Source organism: Aquarana catesbeiana, linkage group LG03 (genome assembly GCF_042186555.1).
Source record: "Aquarana catesbeiana isolate 2022-GZ linkage group LG03, ASM4218655v1, whole genome shotgun sequence".
Lineage (NCBI taxonomy): Eukaryota > Metazoa > Chordata > Amphibia > Anura > Ranidae > Aquarana > Aquarana catesbeiana.
In genome coordinates this window covers 13965425-13977651 of record NC_133326.1, presented here as the reverse complement: position 1 = coordinate 13977651, position 12227 = coordinate 13965425, and the positions used below count along the sequence as shown (strand labels likewise).

Here is a 12227-nt window from a genome sequence, read left to right as displayed (position 1 = left end):
CCACCAGATGGGGATGTCACTTGCCACGCTGCCTGCCACCAGATGGGGATGTCCCTTGCCACGCTGCCTGCCACCAGATGGGGATGTCCCTTGCCACGCTGCCTGCCACCAGATGGGGATGTCCCTTGCCACGCTGCCTGCCACCAGATGGGGATGTCCCTTGCCACGCTGCCTGCCACCAGATGGGGGTGTCACTTGCCACTATGCCTGCCACCAGATGGGGGTGTCACTTGCCACCATGCCTGCCACCAGATGGGGATGTCCCTTGCCACGCTGCCCTTCCACCAGATGGGGATGTCACTTGCCACGCTGCCTGCCACCAGATGGGGGTGTCACTTGCCACGCTGCCTGCCACCAGATGGGGGTGTCACTTGCCACCATGCCTGCCACCAGATGGGGATGTCCCTTGCCACGCTGCCCTTCCACCAGATGGGGATGTCACTTGCCACGCTGCCTGCCACCAGATGGGGGTGTCACTTGCCACGCTGCCTGCCACCAGATGGGGGTGTCACTTGCCACCATGCCTGCCACCAGATGGGGATGTCACTTGCCACCAGATTGGGATGTCCCTTGCCATGCTGCCTGCCATCAGAAGGAGGAGGGCGGAACAGCGGTGCGGGCAATGAGAGATGTCATCTCTCTCCCCCCGCCGCCGCACCGCTGACATTGCTAGCTACCCTCGATTTTTTTAAAAATGGCGCCGGGCGGCGCAATCACTGGGCACTGGTGCCCATAACAGACTTTAATGTGCAGCACGAAAGGGGGGCGCCCCTACACCACTGCCGCCCCGAGGCCTGGCCTCGGTGGCCTTGTGGCAAATCCGGCCCTGAGTCTATATGCATTTAGTAAATCCAACCCCATAGTGTTTGTGCTTATTGCAGCAAAGTTCACTAAGCTATATTCAGATACCTAAAACCCTAACTGGACCACATTTAGTTTGCTAAAGTACTGCGTATCATGATTGGCTTTTTCTCATCCTTTGTGACATTTTGGTGCCACTGATCTCCTGCAGCCTCTTTGTAATGACTTCCTGGAAGCAAAGGCTAATTAAACCTTTTTTGTGTTTTTATTATGAAGGCGTTTCCTGTTACCAAGATGTTGTAACCTGCTTTTCTCTGGTCATCCAGGCTATGAGATATGGCGAAGTGCACCCCTGGGTAAGTGATTTATACCCCAATCTTTAACTTTATAGCAATACTATTATACAAGTTGAATAAGAACTTCATTGCTACATTACTAAAAGATAGAGTAGACAAAAGACGACCTTTGAACTGCTAAGGTAAAGAAAACGATGTAAACAAAGGGTATCTAACCTGCGGTCCAAGACGGCTACTAATGCAGCCCAACACAAAATTGTGAACTTACTTAAAGGGGTTGTAAACTTTTGTGTTTTTTTTCACCTTAATGCATCCTATGCATTAAGGTGAAAAAATTTCTGACACTGACGGTGCTCTACCTCCCTGCCCGTTGTCTCGGCTCTTGATTGGATAGATTGATAGCAGCGCAGCCATTGGCTCCTGCTGCTGTCAATCAAATCCAATGATGCAGGGGGCGGGGCTGAGTCCTGCACTTTGTGTGAATGGACACAGAAACAGGACTCAGGAGCGCGCCCGCACGGGTGTCCACCTTAGGAGAGTCTTCTCCAATGTGGGCACTAGATGCGGGGAGGAGCTACCAGTGCCGCCGGGGGACCCCAGAAGAGGAGGACCGGTGGCCACATGTGGGGTATGGCCACATCTGTCAACTCGAGAGCAATAATTCTAGCACCAGATCTCCTGTGTAAATCTGAAGTGGTAACCTGTAAAGTGTTACGTAGTTCGTCGCGTTCCACGGGTGCGTGCGCAATATTAAAGTTTGACTTGTTTGGTATCTATTTACTCGGCATAACACCATCTTTTATATTTTACCAGAAAATTGGGTATTATATTGTCTTTACGTGCACTAAAGTTCATAAAAGCCCAGGCAAAAACTAACCAACGCTAAACCTGCTCTCTGCCACATTCTAAACCTAATCTATCGGAAGCTGTGTGCAGGAGAGGTCTGACAACGGCTGTAAAATGGCTGGGAAGTGACATCACCCATAGACTTAATATGGGGCTTCCGTTGTCGGCTGCCCCTCCTTCACCCGCCTCCACGTTGAAGCCGCCGCTGACAGCTGATGCTGGGACCGGACCAGATCGGCTGCAGAAGAGGTAAGTATAGCGATTTTTGCTTTACAGGGTTAGATCATTTAGGTTTAGAATGTGGCAGAGAGCAGGTTTAGCGTTTTTGCTTGAAGTGTATTTTCCCCCAAACATTTGTAATTGTTTGAATAACTGCTGCGCACCATTTTATTCTCTAGGGCCTCCTCTTCAGAAATTAAAATACATAATGTTTGGGGTTCTAAGTCATTTTCTAGCAAAAATTTAGATTTTTACATACAGTATATACATGAGAGGTGTGAGAATAGGCAAGTGGTAGGTCTGTTTTTTAGTTTGAATACTTTGTCATTTTTCCAGTTTGTCAATATAATTTTTTTGCAACTGCTTTTCGCAGATCCATCGTGGGAGCAGCAGTACCCTGAGTCAACTAATACAACAATCGTACCATGGAGAGATGAAAAGTATCCCTCTTTCAGGCCTTACTCCTATCCGCATGCTGCTTGAGATTGGTCTAGACAAGATGAAAAAAGATTATTTGAACTCCTTTATAGGTTAGCACTGAAAACATCAGATCTGTGAAATTCTTTATGGGGAACAGTGTATGTTATTAAAGTTTGTTTTTAAAAAAAAAACGTTCTGCTTACCTCCTGGCCCCAATCCTCCTCTTCTGGGGTCCCTCAGCGGTGCTCCTGGCTCCTACTCTTCTTTAGTGCCCCATCTGAGAAGCGCTCTCCCTTGGAGGAACCCGTGCGGGCGCGCTCCCATGTTCTGCTGCTGCATCCATTGACACAGATAGCAGGACTCGGCTCCGTTGTCATTGGATTTGGTTGACAGCAGCGGGAGCCAATGACTGCGCTGCTATTAATCTATCCAATCGGGACCCGAGACAGAGGCTGGAGCGGGTGTGCTCGTCCCTGGCGCAGAAACGATCGTGCTCAGGTAAGTAAAAGGGGGGGGGGGGGGCTCGTGCATTACAAGAGGTTTTTCACCTCTGAGTTGAAAAAACGCGAGGGTTTACAACCCCTTTAAAACCCCACTCTGCAATAAAATCATCCCCCCACCAGCCTATAACTAATTGCCACATGCAGCAAAATAACAAACCTTACCTAAAAGCCCTTTTTACTTATCTGTAGCCATGGTTATGTGATGCTCCGGCCCCATGTCTTCTCCTCTTCTGTTTACTTTCTGCATCGGTCCTTTTGTCGGGTGTCTACGTCACTGCCTGTGTGACTTGAACACTTCCCATTGGATGGCCACTGGTGGGGTCCTCTCAGTATCAAAGAGAAGGCTGCCGTCAGCTGAGGGGAATAGAGGGAGCCATTGCGGCACTGGATAAGTGCGCCCCCCCCCCCCCCCAACCTAGAAACCGCGATGGCGTGTGACCTGGACAGGAGGTGACTATAACTGACTTAACAAAGTCTTTCAGAATTTAGTCGGCGCCACGTGAAAAAAAAATTCCTATCTACCATTACTACTAATCTGCAGCTGCAGTCACTCAAAAACAATATTGTTTAACTGGTTGCTGAGCCCTATGGCAGTTTTACAGAGCGGCAGCTGTGTGCAGGATTATATATACGCGTATCCCGCATTTCCGGGTAGGGGGGCATGAATGCGTGCTGCCTGCGGCTCGCACCCGCTGTGACTACACACAGCGGGAGCAGATTGGCGGGTACCAGGTACTCCATGTCCGCCGGCACCTGCTGATCGTCGGGCAGAGACACAGAACTGCAATCTGCCAATGTAAACAAGGCAGATCGCTGTGGGGATGGAATTTGTGTCCCTGCAACGCAGGGAATAAATTCTATCTCTTCCACTAGTAAAAACACCTCACACTGTATTGTAAAACAGTGGCTAGGTACACAGTTAACCTTTTGATCACCCCTGTTAACCCCTTCCCAGCCAGTGTCGTTCGTACAGTGACAGTGCCTATTTTTTGCACTGATCGATGTATTATTGTCACTAGTTCCAAAAAAGTGTCAGAATGTTCTCTGTAATATCACAGTCCTGCTATAAGTCGCGATCACCGCCATTACTAGTAAAAAAAAAAAAATTTATAAATAAAAATATCCCATAGTTATAGATGCTAGAACTTTTGCGCAAACGAATCAATATACGCTTATTGGGATTTTTTTTTTTCTATTGCGGGCTCCATCCGCAAACCTCAGGCTGCGAGCGGACAAGCGCGAACAGGTTGACGTCACTCCAATCAAACCCCATCGTATGCGTTTCGCCGTGATGTCATCATTGGGGACGGAATGATGACACATCAAAAGGCGTAGGGAAGGAGGATATTTTGTGGACACTTGCTTTCTGAAGCACCATTGCACCTTTTCTTTGTAACACTGCATGTATTGCACAATTTTTTGCACTGGACTCTTTATATATTTGATGCATGATATTTGAACACTGATGGATGAATTTTATTGCACTATATCAGGGGTGCTCAACCTTTTGAAGAGCGAGGGCCACTTAAGTGATTTGGTAACGGGTCGCAATGAACTGTGGAGTTTTACCGTCCCCCAAACCCAATTTTAAATGAGCCCTTACTGTCCGGAGCCCCCTATAAGGCTGCTTTTCCACTCATGCGCTGCGGTTTACCCACACTGTGGGTGCAGTGCAGTGCGCCTGCAGCTTTCCTGTGGGTGAGCTGCACTGAGCCATAGACTTCTATTTAATCTTGCAGGTGTGGTGCACTTTCTGAAAGCACACCAAAACCCATGCATTCTGGATCCTTCGCACCAAACCCTCTGGATATAATAGAAGTCTATGGCTCAGTGCAGGAAAGCTGTGGGTGCACTGCACAACACCTGCAGATCATTGTAAAAGCAGCCTAATAACCCTTTTTTTTTATAAGTACTAATATGCCCATTGCAAAAGTGCAGTGTATGTGATGATAATTATACACTGACCTTTTCCTGCTCCAGCTTCTGCTAGCATTGCTCTCCAGGCTTCTAGAAAAGTCCCAGGTGAAATGCACTTGGTATCACTCTGCCTGGTACAGGAGCTGGCGCTACAGAGGAAGCATCAGCTTATGGGGGCTCCTGCTCCCTCCGCAGCCGCCTGCTTCCTCCACTGCTGGAGCCATCTAAGCACTAAGAGGCTCTGGGATAGCCGGTCGGCAACACGTTGATGTGGGCATGCTAACCCACCATCCCAGAGCATGAGCAATGTGCTTCCTTGGTTTGAGGTCGTAGGCCACATGAGAGGGCTCCACCGGCAACGTGTTGAGTGCCCCTGCACTTCATGAACTGGATGATGGAAGACACTTTTTGATAAGTTTTTTTTTTTTTTTTTAACCACTTGAACTCTGGAAGGTTTTACCCCCCCTTCATGACCAGGCCAATTTTTGCTATTGTTCACTGTGTTACTTTAACTGTCAATTGCATGGTCATGCATGTATCCAAATTAAATGTATATAATTTTTTTTCCCACAAATAGAGCTTTCTTTTGGTGGTATTGGATCACCACTGGGTTTTTTATTTTTTTATTATATAAACGAAAAAAAAAAATCCATATTTTTTACTTTCTGTTATAAAACCTATCCATTAAAAAGAAATTTAAATTAAATTTCTTCATGAATTTTGGCCAAACTGTATTCTGCTATATGTCTTTGGTAAAAAAAAAAAAAATCCCAATAAGTGAATATTGATTGGTTTGCGTGACAGTTGTAGCGTCTACAAATGATTATATATACCGGAATTTTTTTTATTCTTGTATACTAGCAATGGAGGTGATCAGCGACTTATAGTGGGACTGTGATCGTGTGGTGGGAAATCTGACACGAACTGACACTTTGCGGGAACTGACTAACTGCCACTGAAATCACTGGTGACATTAATACAGTGGTCACTGCTAATAATATGCATTGTTACTGTGCTAATGGCACTGGCTGAGAAGTGATTAACATTTAGGGGAAATCAAAGGGTTACCTGTGTGCCTAGCAATGTGTAATGTGTGCTGTTTTTTTTACTAAGCATTGTGCCGGTTTATATTCCTACTTTGCAGGGAGAAAAATAACCGCACATCGCTGCTGTCTGTAGAGAGCTCTGTGTTGTTTACCAACACAGGGCTCTCTTCTGTCATTCGCTCAACTAACTATAGTTGAGCGAATAACTAAAAATACACTTCCTATATACCTAAAATATCCACTTCCTGAATGCTCACTGTACATGTGCAGCCTGGCTGTGCTGGATCACTTATATGTAGATGGACCAGTATTTTCGGCTAGGGTGCGTGCGTGCGCCCGCCGCTCTGGCTGTCATTCGCTACAGCACAAGCTGACCCACTGATCGGCTTGTGCTGTAGCGAATGACGGCACAGCCAGAGTGGCGGGCGCACGTGCGCTCCCTAACCAAAAATATTGGACCACCTACATATAAGTGATCCAGCGCTGCCAGGCTGCACATGTACAGTACAGTGAGCGTTCCGGAAGTAGACATTTTAGTTATTTATAACATCCATGTATTGAGGATTATTTTATTTTATTGATTAATGGAATCTTCTATGCATTAACGTGGTTATTTTTTTAATCGTAGAGCAGTCACAATATTATTTGTGTGACCTAACAATAATTAAAACCACTGCTTGGTGGGACTTAACAAAATATATATATAGATATATATATATCTATGTATAGATATCTATAGAGAGAGATAGATAGATAGATATATGTATCTATCTATCCATCTATAGATATAGCTATAGATATATATATATAATCTCTATCTATAGCTCTATATATATCCACCTAAATGTATTTTCCTCTTCAAGATGCTTTTAGCCTCTTGTATGAAAACGACATGCTAGACCGGTGTCTTTGTCCACAGCCACAAATCTCTGTCATGTTACAGAAGTCGGCTAATGAAGAGCACCTACCTGGTTGCTTTGACTTTTTGTACTTGATTTGTTGACCAGGGGATCATAGCTTTTCATTGTGTTCAGTACTATGTGTAGGTTTCACTGCCTATATCCTAGATATATAAGTGGGACTGCGTGCATTTTATTTCATAATGTAACAGGATATTTCTCTTTGACAGGTCGAGAACTTGCAACTTTTAATTACTTGGTAAGTGAATTCGTAAAATGTTTTCTGTTCGTAGGCCTGGAGAAAGTAGAATTATATGCAGTTAAAGCATAATTTCACGTTTCTCAACATGTTACATGCTACACTCGTATTTAGGTTGTAACATGTAATATGTTGAGCATCCACAGCCTTACCCCCCCGATCCGCCCCCTCCTTATCCCAGCGGGTGGGGGGACCTCCTCACAATTTGAAAACCGTGCGGCCGTTACTTTAGAGGCATTCAGCAATAACTCTTCTACAAACTTTTTACTTGCTTACTGTGCGCTGACATTCAATAAAGACGCGACACAAGATGAGTTAAATGTGCACATTAGTATATGAAAACGAAGGACCTATTTACACCATTGCATTAACGCAAGTTGTTATGGAACTTTAAAGGGGTTGTAAAGGTTCCTTTAAAAAAAAAAAAAAAAAAAGTCATACTTGCCTCCACTGTGCAGTTGGTTTTGCGCAGTGGCCCCGATCCTCCTCTTCTGGGGCCCTCTAGCGGTGCTGGTGGCTCCTCCCCTTCCCGAGTGCCCCATCGGAGAAGCACGCTCCTTCGGGACACCCGTGCAGGCGCGCTCCTGTGTTCTGCTGTTGCGTCTGTTGACACAGACAGCAGGACTCTGCTCCGCCCCCTGGATTCGATTGACAGCAGCAGGAGCCAATGGCTGCCCTGCTATCAATCTATCCAATCAGGACACGAGACAGTGGCCGGAGCTGGTGTGCTCGTTCCTGTCGTGGGAATTATGGGGCTCAGGTAAGTATAAGGGGGGCTCAGGGGCGCTGCTGCACTAAAGAAGGTTTTTCACCTAAATGCATAGAATGCATTTAGGTGAAAAAAAATTGAGGGTTTACAACCCCTTTTTAAAGTGGAACTTTAGTTCTGTTGGATCACTTCAGGCTGGCTTCTTCTGTAGGTATAGCTATGTAAAACATAAAAAAAATAAGTGTCTATATTGTTTAACCACTTTGTTACCGGGCACTTTCACCCCCCTTCCTGCCCAGGCCATTTTTCAGCTTTCAGAGCTGTTACACTTTGAATGACAATTGTGCAGTCATGCAACACTGTATCCAAATGAATTTTTCATAATTTTCTTAAAACAAATAGAGCTTTCTTTTGGTGGTATTTAATCACTGCTGGGTTTTTTTATTTCTTACAAAAAAAAAGACCAAAAATGTTGTTAGTTTCTGTCAGGAAATTTTGTAAATAAGTAATTTTTCTCCTTCACTGATGGGCACTGATTAGGTGGCACTGATGAGGAGGCACTAATATGCCCCACTGATAGCGGGCACTGATAGGTGTCACTGATGGGAGGCACTGATGGGCAGCAATGATGGGCAGCACTGATGAGCAGGCACTGAAAGGCTGCACTGACTGGCATCACTTATGGGCACTGATTGGCACTAGTGGGCGCTGCTGGGGCTTTCCTGTAATCAGGGCACTGATTACGGGAAAGCCCCAGCAGTGCCCATCAATGACACAATCAGTCGCATGTGATTTTAGCCAGGAATGCAGTGTGATTTGTGTCTGAATCACATGTTGTTTCCCGCACTGCTCCTGTGTGAACCCGGGCTGAAGCCACTATGAAAAGCCTGAGTTCACACAGGAGCGGTGTGGGAAACGACATGTGATTCAGACAGGAATCGCAACGCGTTTTGAGCTTATTCATTTTGTTTGGGCTCAAATGGCACCACAAAGGTATCTGAGAATTTACACGAGTGCAAGCTCTCGCGCAAATGCTTAGTATCGGTATTGGTGCAATCCTAGTGAAGTTAGTCCTTTCTAAAGAACATTATTTTTTATCAAGTTCTGCTTTAAGGCAGCCTATTATTTTGAATCGGCTGACAGTGCACCATTGCGCACTCAAAAATCAATCCAAATTTTATTTCTTAACCACTTGCCGACCAGCTGCCGTCATTATACTGGGGCAGGTCCGCTCCTTCCTGCAAATCGCTGTACCGATACGTCGGCTCCTTTAAGAGCTTTATCGGGCGCGCGGGCGCCTGCTGCACGGCGTCGGTGGAGGTGATGCAGGTGGCCGGCAGCCGCGATGTTTGCCGGCCACCCACGATTGCTCCACAGAGCTCCAGAACGGGGATCTGTCAATGTAAACAAACAGATCCCCGTTCTGACAGGGAAGTACATTGTGGGTGCTTTGCCCGCTACTGTCGCAGCGCCTATTACTGCATGCCCATAGAGGTGAGCAAACCTTTTGCACTTGAGAATAAAAGCAAATCTCTGTTTGCTGATAGGAGGAATTTCTAAACTTTTTACTAATACTCTCTCATATAATTGTACATCTGCTTTGACCTAATGATGACACCAACTTTGTTACTGTTGTCTATGTCCATCCTTGCGTCCGGCCCCTTTCAGGACATCGGCGCATGGATTCCAATTGGGGGGGGGGGGTTTTGAAGCACTGATTAGAGCCAGAGGCTTTAGAGTCTGAAGAAGACTTAAGAAGACTTAAACTCCTGAAGAAGCTCGTATTAGAGCGAAACATGTCGAGCAGCAGATTGTTATGAAATTAAGTTGACTCTGTCTTCATGCGCCCCCGAAGTGTGGTGATGGTGTCTCATTCTCTAGGGACACATGTTTTTAGAGTTACATTTTGAATAAAAATCATATATTTTTTATAACTATAGCGTACATGTTTTTCTATATTTTTTTCACTTAATATTTTGAAGCACCTTAAAAGTCCCGGGGGAGTTTTGTTTCAAACCCCCCCTCTTTCCCATTCTTTTTCCAGAGGCTCTAATAGTTTAATAGATTTTAATATAATATAGGGTGGACTCGGGTCACCAGAGAGTGCGCTCTGATCCCACCCAGGTGTGTTACAACAGCAAATGAATATTCGCTGTTGTAACACTGACCCTCCTCCTGGCCAATCAGGAAGCCGGTTTTGACACCAGTCACCCGATTGGCTGAAAGGACAGGCAATCCTTTTGGAGGTCTAGGAGGAGGTAGAAGCTGCCATGGAGCAGAGGACATGTAGCAGCTGCACCATGCTGCCTGCCCCCCGCCCCCACCGATGGGGTAAGTGCCGGACCGACCAGCAAACAGCGCGGGGGGATTTTTTTTTTTTTTTTTTTATTTTGCTGCCCCCCCCCAAAAAAAAAACACCAGCTGCCACTGTCTATGTCCCATGTAATTATCTGTCCTCATTTTATATTCTTTTAGGATTACTTCGTCAGCACATCAGTGGATCTGCAGGAGCAGGTGCATCGTGTTAAGAAACTGCATCATATGCTTGAAGTGGTAGCACATTGCAATGCTTTCCTCAGCCTGGAGCATGAGAACCTCTTTCCTCTCACACAGTGAGTAATTTTATAGACGGATCCTAACAAAGTACTTACTGTATGAAAATTAATGAGAACGTCAGACTCCTAAAGCCGGCCATAGATGGATCGAATCCCGGCCCGTTCAGCAGAGACCAGCTGGCATTCGATCTAACTATGGGCAGGCTGATTGCACCCAAGTCGATCCATCCAGCTACTTGCGTATTATTATTATTATACAGGTTTTATATAGCGTCAACAGTTTGGACAGCGCTTTACAACATGAAGGCAGGCAGTACAGTTACATTACAATTTGGTACAAGAGGAATCAGAGGGCCCTACTCGCTAGAGCTTACAATCTAAAAAGGGAGGGTCAATTGATACAAAAGGTAATAGCTGTGGGGGATGAACTGATGGAGGAAGTAAAACAGTGTTAGTTAGAAGCAGGATAGGATTCTTTGAAGAGAAGGGTTTTCAGGGATCGTCTAAAGATGGATAGATTAGGGGACAGTTGGACAGATTGGGGTAGGGAGTTCCAAAGGATGGGAGAAGCTCTGGAGAAATCCTGGAGGCGAGCATGTGAGGAGGTGGCAAGGGAGCAAGAGAGCAGGAGGTCTTGGGAGGACCAAAGAGAGCGGCTTGGTTGGTATTTTGGGACTACAGGTAGGTTAGTGATATAGCTGGGGGCAGAGTTATAGATGGCTTTGTAAATTATTGTTAGTATTTTGAATTTTATTCGTTGGGTGAGTGGAAGCCAATGGAGGGATTGGCAGAGAGGGGGAGCAGACACTGAGTGGTTTGTAAGGTGGATGAGTTTTGCAGCGGCATTCATTATGGACTGAAGGGGGGATAGTCTATGTAAAGGTAATCCAATGAGGAGGGAGTTACAGTAGTCGAGGCGAGAGATAACCAGGGAGTGAATTAGAAGCTTGGTAGTGTCATTAGTTAAAAAGGGGCATATTCTGGAAATGTTGCGGAGGCTAAGGCGGCATGATTTGAACAGGGATTGTATGTGGGCCTGAAACACAACCAGTATGTCGCATTTTTAGCATGCAATTATTGCTGGTGGCTTATCATTGTGTTTTCCTGGTAGGGACGGCTTCCTGCGAACCCCCCATCCCCGCCGGGAGAACACAATAGCTCCACGGGAGGAATTCCCCCATCAACATTGACTGCATTGATGGGTGAATCGAGCGATTTTTATTTATTTATTTTTTTTTTCTTTTCTTTTCTGTAAACTGTGTTTCCAGGAATGAAAATTACATAATCTATGGCCTGCCTAAGACATAGGATTAAGTTACTGTAGCATTGCTAGAGCAGATATCCAGACTTGGGGCGTCCATACATTGATCTTTTTTTTTTTTTTTCTTTCAACCAGGGGCGTTGAATTAAAAAAAAAAAGATCCAAATCCCTCATCGACACATTGGGGGTGGATGGGGATATATCTCCCGCTGTGCCTTTGTGTTCTGACAGCGGGGGGGGACCTCCCCAGCCATCAATACAATGATCAGTGCTGCCGGCACAGATTGTTTGGAAAATAACCCGAGGGGCAGGTTGTACACAAGTCGATCAGTAGATTGCACCACCAGGGTGCCCATACATAACATGGATCAAAATCCAGCTATTCCCTGCTGAACAGGACGAATTTCGGTCCATGTTTATTCAATACACTACGCTCCAGCCCATAACAAATAATAATACACATTTCTGTGCATTCAGATTGGTTGGTCTGAGTAGC

At 45.7% G+C, this 12227-nt stretch overlaps 1 protein-coding gene across 1 annotated transcript in view; it reads left to right on the top strand.

The window, feature by feature from the left end:
* The window catches only part of ZWILCH (zwilch kinetochore protein), a 109433-nt gene that overhangs the window by 76326 nt on the left and 20880 nt on the right, over positions 1 to 12227 (top strand). The window contains exons 12-15 of the mRNA XM_073618294.1: positions 1078 to 1157; positions 2536 to 2692; positions 7178 to 7206; positions 10391 to 10527. Of these exons, the coding sequence (XP_073474395.1) occupies positions 1078 to 1157; positions 2536 to 2692; positions 7178 to 7206; positions 10391 to 10527 (403 nt within the window). The remainder of the gene's footprint in view (positions 1 to 1077; positions 1158 to 2535; positions 2693 to 7177; positions 7207 to 10390; positions 10528 to 12227) is intronic.